This window comes from Aspergillus udagawae, assembly GCF_001078395.1.
Source record: "Aspergillus udagawae IFM 46973 DNA, scaffold_2, whole genome shotgun sequence".
NCBI classification, from domain to species: Eukaryota; Fungi; Ascomycota; class Eurotiomycetes; order Eurotiales; family Aspergillaceae; genus Aspergillus; species Aspergillus udagawae.
Window position 1 is genome coordinate 3,061,580 of NW_025091265.1, and position 17,836 is coordinate 3,079,415.

General features: G+C 49.0%; 6 protein-coding genes across 6 annotated transcripts; 2 read left to right on the forward strand and 4 right to left on the reverse strand.

Moving 5' to 3' along the window:
- Nucleotides 1-517: 517 nt before the first annotated feature.
- Nucleotides 518-3,828, reverse strand: rna14 (cleavage polyadenylation factor subunit RNA14; the record flags this gene model as incomplete). Its single annotated transcript, XM_043288346.1, has 4 exons — nt 518-1,326; nt 1,379-2,381; nt 2,443-2,874; nt 2,929-3,828. The coding sequence occupies 4 exons, from the start codon at nt 3,826-3,828 to the stop codon at nt 518-520; spliced, it is 3,144 nt and encodes a 1,047-aa protein (XP_043144281.1).
- A 586-nt stretch (nt 3,829-4,414) lies between these two features.
- On the forward strand, nt 4,415-5,436 carry asf1 (nucleosome assembly factor ASF1; the record flags this gene model as incomplete). Its single annotated transcript, XM_043288347.1, has 4 exons — nt 4,415-4,523; nt 4,585-4,624; nt 4,680-4,988; nt 5,046-5,436. The coding sequence occupies 4 exons, from the start codon at nt 4,415-4,417 to the stop codon at nt 5,434-5,436; spliced, it is 849 nt and encodes a 282-aa protein (XP_043144282.1).
- Nucleotides 5,437-6,993: 1,557 nt separating this feature from the next.
- On the reverse strand, nt 6,994-10,364 carry Aud_003398 (putative SNARE-dependent exocytosis protein (Sro7); the record flags this gene model as incomplete). Its single annotated transcript, XM_043288348.1, has 7 exons — nt 6,994-7,019; nt 7,073-7,363; nt 7,431-7,552; nt 7,622-8,177; nt 8,232-9,809; nt 9,865-10,204; nt 10,278-10,364. 7 exons carry the CDS (start codon nt 10,362-10,364, stop codon nt 6,994-6,996), a joined length of 3,000 nt encoding a protein of 999 aa, XP_043144283.1.
- Nucleotides 10,365-10,829: 465 nt separating this feature from the next.
- Aud_003399 (uncharacterized protein) lies at nt 10,830-11,893 on the reverse strand (the record flags this gene model as incomplete). The annotated part of the gene is made up of 2 exons (XM_043288349.1): nt 10,830-10,980; nt 11,043-11,893. The coding sequence occupies 2 exons, from the start codon at nt 11,891-11,893 to the stop codon at nt 10,830-10,832; spliced, it is 1,002 nt and encodes a 333-aa protein (XP_043144284.1).
- Nucleotides 11,894-13,321: 1,428 nt separating this feature from the next.
- Nucleotides 13,322-14,556, reverse strand: Aud_003400 (THUMP domain-containing protein; the record flags this gene model as incomplete). Its single annotated transcript, XM_043288350.1, has 6 exons — nt 13,322-13,438; nt 13,517-13,657; nt 13,734-13,948; nt 14,009-14,168; nt 14,246-14,377; nt 14,491-14,556. The coding sequence occupies 6 exons, from the start codon at nt 14,554-14,556 to the stop codon at nt 13,322-13,324; spliced, it is 831 nt and encodes a 276-aa protein (XP_043144285.1).
- A 742-nt stretch (nt 14,557-15,298) lies between these two features.
- Aud_003401 (alpha-keto acid decarboxylase family protein) lies at nt 15,299-17,261 on the forward strand (the record flags this gene model as incomplete). Its single annotated transcript, XM_043288351.1, has 5 exons — nt 15,299-15,407; nt 15,472-15,552; nt 15,634-16,861; nt 16,916-17,123; nt 17,178-17,261. The coding sequence occupies 5 exons, from the start codon at nt 15,299-15,301 to the stop codon at nt 17,259-17,261; spliced, it is 1,710 nt and encodes a 569-aa protein (XP_043144286.1).
- Nucleotides 17,262-17,836: the final 575 nt, after the last annotated feature.

Below are 17,836 nucleotides of genomic sequence, written 5' to 3' on the forward strand. Positions count from 1 at the left end.
TGAAGGCACACGCTAGGGGCGTTCAGCCAAAGGAGTGGGTTATTGTAGAAACATGAAGGAGCGAACCCCAAGGATTAATGGTGTATACGTGGAGAAACATAACAATATGATTTTGCATTATGGGTATTGACATTGACCCTCGGGAAGAGACATGAACACAATCTTGTGAACTCGAGAATTGATTGAGGGCTGATGCAATCTGTAAAAGAAAAGGATTATCCGATCATCAGGGACTCCATGTGCCATTAGTAATATGTCATGCCTTCAACAACTGTACAATCCAGACCTGATCCGAAGATGCATTCAACCAAGAGAAAGTCCAAACTTTAGCTGCCAAAGATGTTTCATATGAGGTTTGCGGTCGAAGCTATAACGACGTCTCGTCAAACAGTTCGAAGGAAGTTTGTGGAAATGGTAGCTTTGGGTCCAAAGAAGATTTCGTAAGGCGAGTTTCGACATCAGAGGCTGTCTCCAAGGCCCTTCCATCTCGAAGAGGGAACAGCCGAGAAAAAGAACACTACCGGTACATCCCTGGAAGATCAATTGTGTTAGCCATCCAGACGGTGCGACTAGTAGACAGCTCGAATGGGAAAGCGAAAGGAGAAGCCTTACCAGAAAATGGTTGCATTGGTGTTTGCGTAGCTCCGAGGCCCCGAGCTGACTGAGGAAGAGGAATCTGGGAGATGGAGCCCGGCATCTCGATTCTACGAATGAGATCGACCAATTTCTCTGGGGAGAATCTACCGGCCGTGTACGCGGAGGCTGGAGGGATGATGCTCAGGAGATGAACAATATCGCGAGGTAATGGAGCCGGTGAGCCTTGAGATCTGAATTGCGATCCAGTCTGGACACCACTGAGTTGTGACCGCTTCTGCTGATCCAGTTGTCGCCGCTGAGTGGTCTTCAAAGGTGATTCGGCCCTCACAAACTTGCGTGGCCGATTGTAGTCGTCGTCAAAGTCCTCCAGTGGTCGTTTAGGGGAGTCTGTAACAGAGCCTGGATATCTCGGCGTGGGGGTGCCATGGCGGGACATTGGTTGTTCTATTGTAGGGAAGGCTGCCTTTGGTCGCATCTGAGACGGCGAAATAATCGGCCGCACAGCGGTCGGGTCGAAAGCAGGAGTCGAATAACGGTGAGCAAATTGCTCCAAGGTAGGATCTTCAGGAAACAATTCACGCATCCGATTTTCGAGGTTGATCACCTGGACCAGGTCGCCATATCGGGACTCGTACTCATGAAGAAATGCAAAGATTGGCTTGGTCTTATGAACGTTCTCCGGGTTAGACGCCAACTTCCTGACCGTCATCTCGAACACTGCCCTCGCATCTGGAAGACGGATTAGGAATCGAATTACACTAGAAACACAGCAGTAACTTACTGATAACATCGTTGATATCAATCAAATGCTTTAAGTATTCGAGTGCAAAATTCTCATCTTCCGGGAAGAGCTTAGCACCACGCTCAAAAATCTTTGTGGCCGCAGGGTCCTTATAGCAGTGGTACTCAATGAGGGCGCTGGCAATGTAGACGTCACTAGTAATGCGACCTCTCTTGCGCGCATCGGCAAACACTTGTCGGGAGCCAGGCGTCTCCCCGGGCTTACCTTTGCCCTGGATACGGCGCATGGCACGCATGAGAGCAATCCAGGCGAAAGAGACTGTCTTAGATAGAATGCCGATTTGTATGGCGTGTGCTTTGCGAACAGCATCGATCTGCGCATTTTTAACTGATTCTCTTGCTTTTGACTCGCTCTGATCGTCATCGTCATCGTCAGATTTGGCAGGAGGATTGTCGGCGTTCATCTTTGCAAAAGTCTCTTCAAGGCGTGCGACGTCTTGAGCTTCCCTCGTGCGTGCTTTCGCAATCAAATCGTATAAAGAATCAAGTAGTTTATCGTAGGGTTCCCGAACCTTGGCACCTCGTTTGATGGGATCTTGCTCAGACTCCGACGTAATTTCCAGTCGGTCCGCACGCTTGAAGGCAAGAAGACAACTCTCAGGGTTAGCCTCCATGCCCTGCTTGAGGAACTCATTTCCTTCATTCTCCAGATCATTCAGAAAACAGAACTCGGCCGCATCAAACCACATCTCTGGCAAAAACCTCAGGGCCATGAGAGCTTGTTTGTAGACATAAACAACGCGGCCTTTGAAAGCAGCAGGATCCTCTTCTTTCAACACAAGTGGATCTCCCTTTTCCCACTTGATCCAACGCTTCCAAATATCAACCTGTTGGGTGAACTCAATATCACCATCAGAACCCGGCACAGGGGGCAACCTAGGCAACGTTGTGCGGATTAAATCCCTTGTGATATTTTGTAGCTCCGTATATGAGCTACGAGCGGTCATATAGGCTGGTGAATGCTCTTGAAGGAATTTACGACCCTATGATAGCGGGGGAAGATATTAGAAAGTGCAGAAGCTCCGCAGAGTCGCTCAAACTTACTGTAAGTTTATTCAGGCCCATCTCGAATTGGTCGTACTCTTTCCAGAGAGTATTAACAGCTTGAGTTGGAACACAAATGGCTTTCTGATATGCCTTCCGTAACAGGTCCATCTTCTGCTGGTCTTGCCAACCAGAGCCACCGACATTGCCTGGCCCCGATTTAATGAACTGAACGTAATCCGACCAGATTGAACCCGAATCCTTGTCCATGCCGACGTGCTGAAACGCCAACTCATAAGCGGACGAGATGATCCTCCTCGCTTGTCCAGTTGTGTCCGTTGTCAAGGGATTGCGCCTGCGGACGTAATCCAGGTATACCGACCACAGCTGGACATCAGGGATGGTTAGAAGGGTTCGATTGAAGATTTGCTCAAGCCGATAAAGGTCGTTGAGTTCCGATTCCATCTTCGCATACGCCACCCATTGTTCGGCCTAAGATCGGTCAGCTTTCACTCATTGATGCCGAGGTGACTTGAGCGTACGCACAGCAAAGGGGAAAACCTTCAAAAACCGTTCAAAGACATCACGCGCGCTGTCAATTCTATTGCGGCTTCTGTGTTCATTGATCAATTCGAGCCAGGCAGGGATGTCGCCACGAGGATCCTCTTGAATTCGGTCTTCCAAGATGCCGACTCGGTCGTGAGGCAAGCGACCTTTCGAGGTCGAAGGAGAATCCGGCGTAGGAGAAGCCGCCGCGCTGTCTTGCATATTTCCGGACTGTAAAGCATGTGAGTTGTACAAACTCTGTCCAGCGGCAACAGCCACATCACTTTTAGGGGCAACAGCAGGAGCAGGAGAGTAAGAGCTATTGGAAACATTGTTCAGGCTGGCAGACTGTTGCGCAGCATCATCCAGGGATACATCAGGGGTAGAAGAAGCTTCATTTTCATTTCCTGAGACGGATTGCTGAGGCACATTCGTAGCAACAGTATTCATGTCCTCAACACCAAGTACCGCAGGGGGCTCATAATCAGCATCACCCACATCGTCCTCGTCTTCATCCTCAACCACAAATCCTCCGATTGTCCTGGTCTTCGGCTGCACAGATGTACCGGATGCTGGTACCGTAGTGGAAGCCCGAGACTCATCTCGTGAGGGGGTCTGAGAAGGATAGGATGTACCACCCGGTTGACTAGGATCATCATCTGGTGGAACAGAATTTTGCTCAGTAGGATTTGGCTCTGGAGAGGCACTGGAAGAAACATTTTCACTTTGCTTGAGATCTGTCAAGGAGGAAGAATATTGGTCTTGGAGTGTTTTTGAAGGATCATAATCATCTGAATCTGAACTATCTGCACCATGCTCTTCAACAGCTTTATAGTCCACAGATTCCGTATTCATAGCCTGAGCCTGGAAAAAGGCTTTCTCAGCATCTTCTTCAGCCATGACAGGTTACGAAGATCTCAAACGCGACAAGACAAAATGGCTGCAAACGAATGGCCTGGTCAAGCAGGGTGCGATCAGTAAGTTGACCTGGAAGATCTGCGGTAGTCGCTCACCTACAAATGAGGAAAATTTTTAGTAATTGGCCAGGAAGAATTCAAGGACAACACCTGAAAATGCAAATGAGAAAGATCAGCGTCTGCTGACAAAAAAGGAACCGAAATGTGCAGGACAAAGAAACTCCCACATGGGGCTGCTAGAGGTGGCTGTCGCACCGAATTGTTAGCAGAAGCTGCAGATGTCATAGCAGCAGAGTCACGTGATGTAGGCGGTGAGGCGCGACAGAGATGAGGGACGCGAGGGCAGCGCGTCGGGGTAATTACTTACTTCTTTCGGTTGGGAATTGCGACTTGCATGATTTATCCCCCTCGATGGAAACTGTGTTTATTATTTCTTCCCAGCTTCTCCTTGTTCAATAGTGTTTACTTTTTGTACACCCATCGCCTCGTGCGTTTTACATATCTCGTTCTCTCTGAGGCCCATATCCTCCAACCAAAAAGTTTCCTGACCTCTAACGCTATCACATACCATGTCCGTCGTCTCGCTTCTCGGGGTCAAGATTGTTAACAATCCCGCCCCTTTTCTTGCTCCTTATCAATTCGAGATCACCTTCGAGTGCCTCGAACAGCTCCAGAAAGGTGACATACTTAAGACGTTATTTACGGCTAGGTTCAGAGTCACTAACAACTGAGTTGCCAGACTTGGAATGGAAGCTCACTTACGTCGGCTCTGCTACATCGTAAGTCAAGGCCGCCAGGAGACAAATGTGGGTTTGCTGTTGCTGACCTGAGTAGTTCCGAATATGACCAGGAACTCGACTCTCTTCTCGTCGGACCCATCCCCGTTGGTGTCAACAAGTTCCTTTTCGAGGCCGACGCTCCTGACCTGAAGCGAATCCCTACTTCAGAAATTCTCGGTGTCACTGTGATTCTGCTCACTTGCAGCTATGACGGCAGAGAATTCGTTCGTGTTGGATACTATGTGAACAACGAGTACGACTCAGAAGAGCTCACCCAGGACCCTCCCGCCAAGCCCATTATTGAAAGGATCCGCCGAAATATCCTTGCTGAGAAGCCAAGAGTGACCAGATTCGCTATCAAGTGGTAAGGCATTCCCCCTTTTTTAAGTTCAACGACCTTAACTTACTCTTTCTATTCCAGGGATTCTGAGGAGGATGCTCCAGCCGAATACCCACCTGACCAACCCGAAGCTGATCTGGAGGACGACGGCGCTGCTTACGGCGCTGAAGAAGCCGAACTCGAGGCTGCACTTGTCAGAGAACTCGAAGAGGCTGAAAGAGATGTTACCAAGGGCGGTGATCACGAGATGGAAGGGGCGGAAGAAACAGTAGGCAAGGATGACGAGGAAGAAGACATCTCTGACGCAGAGAGTGAGGATATCGAGGATGAAAGCGACGATGAAGAGGACGACCTTGACGACGAAGAGGGTGGAGATCGCGATGAAGATGTAGACATGGGTGACGACACCGAATCGAAAGATACCAATACCGCCAGTGGGCATCATCAACATCAGGACATCATGGTGCACTAAATACTTCGCAGTTTACCGCTCGTATTTTGGAATATCCTCAGTTCGCATGATTTTACGATTGTGTTACAACGCTTACGACGACCGAAGCTATTCGTCTCGGCCATGTTCTCTGATTTTGCAGCAATTATTTATAAAATATAGAAACCGCATAATTTGAGAAAACATATCACACCGCATCTTTCTTAATTCGGATACTGCGCTCAAGCAAGGACCAAACCAGGGATACGCACGTCCACGGTTTATAGTTATACATTCCTTTTTGCTATGAACATAGTTTCTGCAGGATTGCTGTGGCCCTGGCGACACTTCTGTCCCCACAGCAACTCTGTATGCAAGGTATTCGCTCCTGATGGTTGACCGTTGTCCAGTTACTGAAGTTGGGCGATGACACTCTGCCAATCCTCTTCGCACCAATCTCGCGAAAGAGATTATTTCAAGCAATGGCCTTCACCTTGTGGTCTAAGTACAATAAAGCGAAATCCGTGAACAGTCCGCTTTCCAGCTTGGACACGAATTAAAGAGGTTACTAAACACACCCATCAACCTCCGTGGGCGCTGAAGGAGAAAGCAACAAGTTCAGCATTGTCATCTAGGCCTATAGCAGTCACGTCACCTCAATAACCACCGTCTAATTGGAGGAGCTCAAAGATCGCAATGCGTCGCTTGAATAGCTTCAATATCTGTCTCGGAGCATAATGAAATCGCCGCTTGTTGCGTAGCTCCAATTCAGCCTTCTTTGTATAGATATATATAAAATAACCCATTGCATCCTTCTATTATTCACTTCTGTAGATTAACACGACATTGCGGACTGCCTATGACCTTGACCATCATACAGGGATAACTGCCTATGATACTAAACGGCTCAGTATATTACCAAGACAATCCACTCTCCCGTCCAGACTTCTACCAGCAAAAGTCCCGGCTGCAGCTCCCAATAGCCTCAAAGGTAAATCTACGATGCCCCGATTCTCCTGCAAGCATCGGAGCAGCAAATCGCCCGAAGACCTTACTTCGAATGATGGAATCTTCGCCTGCCTCTGCCGACACTGCCACAAGACAGCAGACCAGCACCGGTCGAGAAAACTGCACCGGGCTTTGATGGTGCGGCTTGGCGAACTAAATACGATGATCGACCTTGTGCAGAATAATAGACTGGATCCTGCGACGATCACGCTGGAACTGCATCGCTTGCATGCTCAAAGGATTGAAGCCAAGGAGCAATATAGACAGGATTTGGTGGGGCTCTGGAAGGAATATGAGAAGAGGTGGGGGATTAGGTATATTCCCCACGAATATTGGATCTAGGGGAGTGGCATATTGGCTTGGTGAGGTTGACACATGGGCCAAGGATGCCTCTGAAGATCTATCGTGCTAGTATTGCCGATGGAGGCTCCTGGATTTCGCTCATCCAATATCTACAACGCATAAGCCGAGCTTAATTGTAGTGGGTGATCATAGTCCGAACAAACGCAGTAAATTGGGTATTTAGTTGTAAGAACGGCAAGATGTGTATAAAAGTGCGGGAGCTCTCCTCCACTTCATGAGAGTACGACATCACAGGCCAAATTTCGACCCCAATGCTAGTTCATTCCGTTAGCAGACTCGCGCAATTCCTAAGTCTAACAAGACTTACCGCCGAGAATCGCCTTTTTCTTTTGGTTCTGCACGTATTTATTGACGTCCCGGGCCCAATTGCTGCTGTTTTCTTCCAGCCGGTCCATACTCTCACCAGCAATGCCTAGTCGCTCCGTTCGTTCTTGGACTTGACGGGTCATATAAGACCAATAGCCCTCTTGACTTCCTGTCGACGCCTGCGATAGATTGGACCCGGTTCTCCCGTCTCGTGCGAGTCGGCGCCGCTCTTGGTCATCGAGTCGCATCTGTTCCTGCATTCGTTTTGATGGAGGCCGGTCTGGGCCCCCGACTGTAGTGGCGGAAATGTCAGTACAGATATCCAGATTTGTCATCGCAGTTGCAACGGATGCACGTACTCAGAATATCCATGTCGGCTGGGGACACATATTGTGTGCCGGAGATCCATTGCAAATTCGTAATTGTGGGACGTGCAGGAATGGCTGCCTGTGGGTTGAAGAGCCGATTGTCTGATGGTCGTCTATCGTAGTTGTCAGCTAGTCATCCTTTTCGTTCAACAAACAGATGATCGAGGGATGGAGGTCCATACAGTCCGGTTCCAGAGCCCCAAACATTGAATACAGCCACTTCCGAGGGACCCGTCCAGGTCAGAACACTACCGTCTGCGCAGACTGTTGAGTCCGAGAGGCGTCTCATGTCGGCAATTTGATTGATGCTAGTGCAGCCTATTTCCTTGAGACCAGGGATGGAGAAAGCCCTAGCATTACCATCGCCGAAGAGCCCAACAAGACTATAACCACGGCCTTCTGTCTTGACGACGGCGGCGGCATCGCAGAGATAGTCATCCCAGGACTTGTGAGCGCCCTTAGATGTTGCAGGCTTAAAAATCCTGCAGCCGGAAACAGTGACAGCAATGACGACTCCGTTAATTTTGGCGCCAGTTCTGAGGCCTGCAACCAGGCTGGCTGTGGCTAGCACAGGGCTACCCTGATCCGCATCAATGGGTATGATGTTCAGCACCTTGTCATCGAGCTGAGTTACTCCGGCGAATTGACCCGTGTAGGTTCCATCGTTCCCGGGCAGGATCTTGAAGGTTGCCAAGTTGCCTCTGTTGGTGCCTACAAAGCAGCAGATGCTTGAATAGTCTATAAACGGTCAGTATCCGCTTGCACCCATAGCCCAAGATGAAAAGATCTTACCTTCACCCTCCAAAGTCAAAACACCAAACTCGATGTTTGTGGGCCACTCCGGAACGGTGCTTTCAGTAGCGCGGTGTTTGAGAAAACTTCCACGTTTGCTGGTCTTCGCAAAGTCGGATACCTGGGCTGTATGGATGACTGCTGGCCCGCGCAAGTCCATGATGGCAAAATTGCCGTTTTGGAAACCGGCAGCAACGAAGCCCACATGGCTATGTTTCACAGCAGTCACGGGTCCCTGTTGCATATTCAGAAGGGTGAGCGGAAGCATGCCTTGTTTCAGCCCAGGATCAGTTCTGTGGGTGATCCGAGTTAGCTTCCCGGCTCCTTCATTTACGCCTGGTGGCTCCTCGTGGCCAAAATTTCCATTACTGCCCCATCTAAACACCACGACCTCGCCGCTCTTCAAACCAACTGAGAGTTCGCCTGTAGACCCGCTGACAGACATTTCAGTGACTTCCACATCAGCGACACGCCCGACAGCGCGGGCCAAGTCTACTTGGATGACATCCGCGTTTTCGATCTCATCGTCATGGCCTACATCCCAGAGACGTACCGTTCCGTCCGCGTGAGCCGTGGTAATGATGTTACGGTTCTCGAACCGTTTCAGCGCCTTTTTGCCTTCTGCACCGCCGATCAAAAACTTCGGGCCTTGCGATCTCCGTTCCCGAAGGCCCAGCCAGGCAGAACGGTCAATAGGTGTCATGGTAATTTTGGTGACAAAAGGGTGGACAAAAGAAAGGAAGGGGTGAATCATATTCGTGGGTGTGATGGAATGACCACTGGGAAAACTTAGAGTGATAAGTTCTCCCGAGGAAAGAAGCGCAATCACAGCGATGGGGTCATGGGCGCCAGCATAGAATGGCGAGGAGCGGGGAATGAGGCAAAAGTCGATGACCTCTGCACCTGGAGGTGCTGGAATATTCCGAACTTCTTTTGGATTTTCGAAATAATTGGTGATCATTGGCCAAGTTGACGTCTGATAGTTTGGAGTTGATCCAAAGTCTATGAATGTCAAACCCTTGTTACTCTCAGCCTTAGGCAGACCACCTGCAATAAGAAGGCCGCTGTCCTCTCCATTGGCCTTAACGCACCATGCAACTTGAGTAACAGGCTCTCTGAAGATGGCTTCAGCCGTGGAAAACCGTCGGTTTGGGCTGGCGCCAGGTTCGTCGATATGTGTATTCTCCATCGTCCGGGCGAGGATCTTGCGGCCATCCTTCGAATCCCAAAACACCAGGCTGTTGTCGTCATGAACGGTTAGAACAAAGATACCGTTAGGATGCCAGAGCGCTCTGGTCAACTTGGGTCTGCGTGTGTCCTGGGAAGGTATCTCAGAATTGCCCCCAACTGCACCAGGCGGTATTTCATATTGGAAGTACTTTTGAGCGATGTTCTGTTTGAATGTGAAGGTGACGGCTCCTTCGGGATATCCAACCAGTATTTTGCCAATATCTCGAGGTGAAAAGGCCAGAGAAAGGACCGGACACAGTCGCGCCCGCGGATTGCGCTCGGCCCAGAGATTAGGTACTCTAAACGGTGTCAAGGACTCCCTGTCGAGATCATAGGCAATAATGTCCCCTGCAAAGAGCGCTTAGAAGAAACATTCATAAGAAGTGACTATATGCCCACACACCATTCTGTAGACCAATGAAGGCATAGTCCAGACTAGGATCTGTCAATAGGGCGGTGGCATGGCTCGGCGGAGCGTACGAAACCAGCGCTTTCTGAGTCTCAAGTGAGAAAATAGTAATTTCACTCTTCGAGTCGACGCTGATCAACTTGTCGGCGCAGAACTGGAGGAATTTGGCAGATGCCTTCCGCGGCAAGGAAAAGACAGCGGAAACCCTGCGCTGTCCAAACACATAGATCTGCCCACTGCCGAACTGGGTGTCGCTGGTACCTACGGCCAGAAGAGACTGGACGGGATCATATGCAAGCACACTTATTTGCGAGTTCACACCACACCGAGCGTACTGCAAGTAGAATTGAGGTCAACAAGATGGCTCAAATGGGAAAATATCGGTGCCTAGGGCAGCCAAGACATACATCATCGAGGGCGAAGAGATCTGGTGAGAGACCGTCGGAGAAATCTTTCTGTATTCCTGTCTGCTTTCCCCGTAGGAAGTGTGCCATCTTGAGGATGATCAAGGGTCTGCGCACGAATACAAGGATAGTGCAGAGAAAGGAGAAAGAGAAAGACCCAGGAGCATGAACTATCCAGAAGATGATGATGCGCTCCTTCAAAGGGTGCGGAGTGGACGCGCCCCACCGAGGAGAGAGACCGCCCGATTGGGGATAGTGCAGTTTCTACCGCGGAATTTTTGATTTCACCTGACGACATCATCTTTCTTTATTTGTTGACTGTTGCTGCCCCGCTCTTGGCTGCTATCACAGGACGCTTAGAAAAGGCGAGTAAGGAAGGATCGAATTTGGTCTTCTAGTAGAACTATATGCTTAGTGGTCTATGTACATGGTGTGACGGGAAGATGTAAGCTCAAGGCACGGAGAGGTACTTGTTGTCTAAAGCTGCAGTCTGTATTTTTAAGACGGTAATGAGAGGGAGTTTGATGTGAGTCCGATCCGCGCAATCGCTGCTGACTAAACAGCCACACGGGTTTCAACGACCTCAATTGCAGCCATTTTTGTTAACACTCTTGTTAACCGTCTTCGTGCTTCGATTTCGGCTGCCGAGTTTCTCTCCCGATAGTATTGAACGGTGATGTTGTGAATTGAACGGTAACAGGTATACCTAGAAAATGCCCATTAGCATTTCCTCGTCTCTAATAAAAAGGACGGGGATTCGAGCAATACAGTAATTGACGGATCAAGTCCGGCTCACAGTCAATGTCACGCGATGCGAATCCATCCAGCACGGCGGGCGACGGGTCTTCAAAGATCTCCCCCATGTAGACGTCGCCCCAGAGAGCGCTGTCAAAGCCTGCAATCCCAGCTAACTGTTTCGAAACAGGGTCCAGCAGCACGGCTGAGGGCCGGCCAAAGTCGCATATCACCAGCCGCGGTGATGTAATCTCGTCTAAGACCGGAGACAGTCGACCGACCTGATGCCGGATCTCCGCATAGGGAAGATGGACAAAGACGTCTTCCGAGTCCCGAAGGATGCTTTCGAAGTGCACGAGGAAGGCTTCTCGCCATGATCTTGCCCCTGATCCCAAAGCCACCTGCTCCAGGGTCCCGAACGAGTTGGCAGTGTGTTGGCCGATCATGTTCACGAGAAGCCCCAATTGCCGGTCGAGCTCTCGGCGATCTTCGGCGGTAAGTCGACTTTCCATTTCCTGTAACGTTGAGCCGTGAATATATTGACGCACAAGAAAGGCGGACCCTAGTATGGTGTCCTGCGGGTCGTAATGTAGGAGCGAGGGAACGCATGAAACTGCACTTTGCCTTAGTAGACGAAGTACACGTGCTTCTGTTCCAAGCAGGAACTGTTCTCGCCGAAGCAAACGCGTGGTTGGTCTTGGTGGGCTTTTCAAAAGTATGCGGGCCCCATTCGATAATGTTATTAGACGGTGGGAATGAAGATGGCCCTCCAAACATTGAACACTTCTCACATACACCGTAGAGGGCAGAATACGCCCAAGGACGACGCTGAGTTTGCTAGGGACTTCCAATCCGACGACTGCCAAATCTCGGACCGGAGACATAGTTGACGAATTTGGTTCTATTGCTCATGAATAAGACACTGGTGCCTTTTTAAACTTACTCGACACATTTCCGAGTTCAAATGGACCAAGATGACAGGACGAATATTGTCTCAAGATGACTGTTATAGGAAAAAGGTGCAAAACACAAGTGTCCAGAGAACACTTCAATGACTCTAGGATAAAGAGCGTGCAGATCTCTCATGACAAATCATCATTGGCTCTGTCGTGGCTCCGGCAATGTTACCAAAGCATCGAGGTCATATTGAAAAGGTAGCTAACGTATGATGGTTGGGTGATTCACTGTGATCCCGCTTCCACGTAATCGCTATTACCTGAAGAACAAATCATAATTGTATGCCGTCAGGAGCCCATGGAGCACTGTCCGAAAAGGGTGCGCTGTAGACGAGATACGAAGCAAAGACTCTGACCCGCAGGCATCAACCGAGTTCCAGGGGCGGGAACGTAGCGACATGGCGCCTTATCTGGACAGCGATGGACGTTCAATAATACGTTGGCTGTAAAGACCGAGGGGTCCTGGATGGGATGAACCAGGGGGCCTCGTCAGAGCAGTGACTCTACTGAGCTCTGCCACAGTAGATCCACACCACAGGAGTGTTCGAGATGATCCGAGTGACAGGATAAACTGGGTCTCGCCTAAGTCTCCCGCTCTGAGAAAGGCGCAATGTAGGCTACTATATTCGAGCCAATCAGAAGTCTGCTTTGCCGAGAGGGATAAAGCACAAGACCAGAGTGCGTGGTGGGAAAATTCGTAAACCATGGTAAGAGGGTGGGATATTAACGCTTATTTTTTGAGAGCATATTCCAAATGCCCCAGTAGGTGCACTGGCCATTGAGAAATACGGGTTCTCAGGAAAAGGGAGTTCGGTTCCCTGCCACTTGTTATGAAGGAAAGAACAAGAAATCGCTCGTATTCGTTCATTTACATTGTGGACACAGTATGTAAACCCTCAGTGATTCCCCGTACTCCGTACAATTGTCAAAGACTATGGGATCGTGGCTGGTGAATACGTGAAGGCGTGTTCCAGCTGTTGTACCATTGGGCCCAGAGTCGCTTTTTCATACAGCTAGGTCATTCCAAGCAAATCCTAAGCCAACCTGACAGGTTCTAGAAGACCACCCAAGCGGAAAGTTTGATTGTCAAGCTTGAGCCAGTTTGGAAGGCTGCATGTGATATTAAGAGTCTCAGTTAATCCGTAGACACGCCGCTCACCTTCTCCATTTCCCTCTTTTGTAAGGTATTCTGACCTAATTGACCTGGCCCGAATGTAATTGACCCTTGATGTGAATTCGAGTGTTACGACCTCGTGTCGGGGATAAGTCAAATATTATATTTTGATCGGTCCGAGCCTCGCTGCCCACGATGTCGTGAAAATTTGAAGACGTTGTGAACATTCGATAGACATTTTTTCAGAATCCTGGGTTTTCGGGAGCCTGAGACTTAGGAGTTGGACTGTATAACTCTGCCAGGTTGTATCTTTTCAGTTTGTCGTAATCACTACTGGCAACACTTATCCCGACTACATTCTGATCGAGTTTAATTATGATTAGTGGGATAAAGCACAGGATTATCTATCGGGCCAGCCTGCATATCAGGCAACTCACCTGGATAAGATGGACAAGGATAATCAAATCGTAATTCTTGAGATCAACAGAATGTTCGGGGCCTACGACATCTGCAATCGTTTTGATCACAGTATCTCTGTTGAATTTATTGTTGCCCCTTATTGTAGGCCGAATAGCGTACTGTATAGAATTGATTAATATCAGCACCGCCCTTTTAGACAATGCACGTTTTGCAACAAAAGGAAAAAAGACGCACCTTCTTCGGAGGTCCTCCGGAGTGGAAGTGAGGCTTCAAAATCTCTTTTGCGAATGCCTCTAGATCAACACTAAGGGTTTTTCGAATTGATCTTACAGGGGTCATCCGCTGGACCCATCGACACCTCTTCTTCTCGGGATTTGCGTGAGCATCGAGACAGACTTCGTGAACTAATTTCTCAGGATCTATCGACTTGTCAAATCGTATGAATGTCACTGTCAAGGATCAGCCCAATGTCATGCTATTATGGGTCTCAAGCGGTGACAATGACGAACCGCAGGGCATCTCCATTCTAATGGCTTGGAATTGACGTGGTTTGGCTGACCCGGGCTTCAAGCCTTCAATTTCTTTTTTGATTTGTGCCTCAATGTCGCCTTCATCCTCGTCTGAGCCTGAGTCTTCGCCTCTAGTGTTGCTGCCTGCTGACTCAACGCTCTGATAGATAACCATGCATCAGATTGGGAAATGTCATATAGTGCAGCAAGACGGACTGATCTTAGCATGATACTGACCTGAGAGAAGAGATCCAGAGCTTCTGCAATGCACTTGCCTTCCCTGCCCATATCACAAGTTACGAAAACCCCCCAATCGCCGCTCTCAATTATCGCCTTGTTGCTTTGCTGTTTCTGCCATTTGCCGCCTCCCTGTGGTTGCGTTAGCGATACAAAATATAAGAAATATTGACACAATGACGGAAAATCTTCAAGAATAACAGATATGAGAATTTCTCGTAGAAGGTGTCGTAAAAAAAGCGAACCTTTCTTCTCTTGCTAGATTGATCGGTTGTGTTATCAGGCATAGCTCGCTTTTCCGCTCCAGCCATTCACGCTGATGCCGAATTGGTGGTGAAGTAGTGATAGGATAGACTTGCTGATGAGTGCAAAGCCGTGTCGATGAATCTCCTTTTCTGGTAATATATCCAGTCGAAATCAAAGAGCGAGCACCTTTCAAGGTCGTATTGCAACCGCGAGTGGTTATCTACTTAGTCTGCAACCCGACCTAGTCATTGGTGAGCTGAAAACACCAGAGCTTCAGAGGGGTTTTCCATCTCAAAAAGCCCAGAATTCCATAATTGGCTTAGCGGATTGTGGGACTAGTGGGATGATCAACTTATCATCTTATCGTGCTAGGCCGGGATATTCGGACTTGGGCTGGAGAGCGGCTCTTATAGAACAACCAAGCTTTTACGGAGTACGAAGATGGAATTCCAACGTAAAACTTTGGAAAACCTGTGACCCAGCGTGATATTGGCTGCTTATACTGCCGTACCTAGGAGGACGGTCGCAAATACATCGTTTAAAACACCTAGATGGTGCCAGCGCTCACTATGAATCTACTTTTGCCGGAGCACACCACTCATGGCCCCATCTCAGCTAGATCCAGCAGAACCGCATGACATCACGTTATGCTCATGACGACACCTCAACACCCTAGAAGATGGCACAACATCCAGTGTTCCTACGGAGTATTTTATATCTTCGACCTTGCCCCTGCATCAGAAATTTTTTGTTCACTTATACAGCTCTCCATATAATAAATCATCACTGTTCAACCAGAACTTCATAATGGCCACTGACATTGCTACAAGGGAGCTTCGCAAGCCTATTGACGTCGCCGAATACCTATTCCGGCGCCTCTACGAGGTTGGAATTCGCTCAGTGCATGGTGTTCCTGGTGAGCGATCCTCTCCAATTGGGAGTCACCGTTCAAGAATCTGGCGTTGACCATGCCACTTCAGGTGACTATAACCTCGCTGCTTTGGACTATCTGCCAAAATGTGGTCTTCACTGGGTAGGAAACTGCAACGAGCTCAATGCAGGTACGTAGTGCGGTGTAATTTGATTGAAAGCAGCTGGCTCGAGCAAGATGGTGCAGTGCCTGATACCTCGACTTATAACAGGGTACGCCGCTGATGGGTATGCCCGAGTGAACGGAATCAGTGCATTGATCACGACTTTTGGTGTTGGTGAGCTGTCAGCGATCAATGCCATTGCTGGTGCATATTCCGAATTCGTACCCATTGTCCATATCGTTGGTCAGCCACACACCAGGTCTCAGAGAGACGGAATGCTTCTTCACCACACCCTCGGCAATGGGGACTACAATGTCTTTGCAAGAATGAACGCTGGTATCTCTACGACTGTCGGACGCTTAAATGATACCCACGAGGTAGCGACACTCATTGACAATGCTATCCGAGAATGCTGGATCCGAAGCCGACCGGTCTATATTACTCTGCCAACCGATATGGTCAATAAGAAGATTGAGGGAGAACGACTGAAGACCCCGATTGACCTTTCTTTGCCATCTAATGACCCTGAGAAGGAAGACTACGTGGTGGATGTAGTTCTAAAGTATCTTCACGCAGCTCAAAGACCGGTTATTTTGGTCGATGCTTGCGCCATCCGTCACAAAGTGCTAGAAGAAGTTCATGACCTTATGGAGGTCTCCGGACTGCCAACTTTTGTGGCGCCGATGGGCAAAGGAGCAGTCAACGAGACGCACAAGAACTACGGCGGTGTTTACGCTGGAGACGGATCCAACACAGGTGTTCGAGAACAGGTGGAGTCTTCTGATCTGATTCTTAGCATTGGCGCGATCAAATCGGACTTCAACACGGCTGGTTTCACCTACCGCATTGGTCAATTGAATACCATCGATTTCCACAGTACATACGTGCGAGTGCGATACTCCGAGTATCCGAACATCAACATGAAAGGTGTCCTGAGAAAGGTCATTCAGAAGTTGGGCCGTGTCAATGTCCAGCCGGTGCCGCAGCTCAGCAATCAAGTGCCCGACGATGAGGCGAAGTCGGGTGATCAGCCAATCACACATAGATGGTTCTGGCCGAAGGTCGGCCAGTGGCTCAAGGAGAACGACATTGTCATTACAGAGACTGGCACTGCAAACTTTGGCATCTGGGAAACGAGGTTCCCAGCAGGTGTCACGGCAATCAGTCAAGTACTCTGGGGTAGCATTGGTTATTCTGTGGGAGCTTGTCAGGGAGCCGCGCTGGCCGCCAAAGAGCAGGGCAATCGTCGAACTATTCTCTTCGTCGGAGATGGAAGTTTTCAGCTCACTTTGCAGGAGATCAGTACTATGATCAGGAACAAGCTCAATCCCATTATGTGAGTTCCCCAGGCAATCCAATTCAAGTCTATGCTATGCTAATGAACAATCAGTTTCGTCATTTGTAATGAAGGATATACCATTGAGCGGTACATCCATGGGTGGGAAGCGAGCTACAATGACATCCAGCAGTGGGACTACAAGAGCCTTCCGGTGGCTTTTGGAGCAGGAGATAGTTACAAGGGTTATCAGGTCAAGACCAAAGACGACATGATCAAGCTTTTTGAGAACAAAGAATTCGCCTCGGCGCCGTGTCTACAGGTAAGCAAGCATCTCCAATATCTCGAGTCTTGAGGATACTGATCAATGTGGTAGCTGGTGGAGCTACACATGCCACGGGAAGATGCGCCATCAGCTCTCAAGTTGACAGCCGAAGCAGCAGCCTCGCGCAACAAATAGATTGTCTCTATAGAGTGTTGAGAAATTGTCAAAAACTTTGGCGGTGGGATATATAAAACGATGGATACTGCTCGGATTTGGCCAGATACCAGCCATTAATGAGTTAAAATTATTTAATTGGTTGTTACGCGGAGAGATGACTTGTAACCAGAAGACGAGGACGATATACCAATCATGAAAAAAACGGACCTGGTTGACCCAAGAGTTGTTTCCAACAACGTAATGGAAATGCGGTCGGACCGTAGGGCTGAGGCAGTGACATCGGCCGATATGCATGCTACAAGTGAAGAGGAGAACTGTAGATTAAGTACACGGACAACGCCGTCACGGAAAGTGTCCGTAGGTTGGGACTCCATCCCCATAGTAAGACACATCCCTTTCAAGTTCTTCCCCCAATTTTATTGCAACTGGCGAAGCCAGATCGGGCGCCATAGGGCATGCGCAACAGAGAACAAACAGTAAATATGAAAAATAGATAGTTTACCTTAGGTACTACCCTACCTACCTTACCTTCCTTACCTTAAAAGGTGCAGCGAATGGAATGAGGACCTGGACTTATCGCTGGGCCACCACGT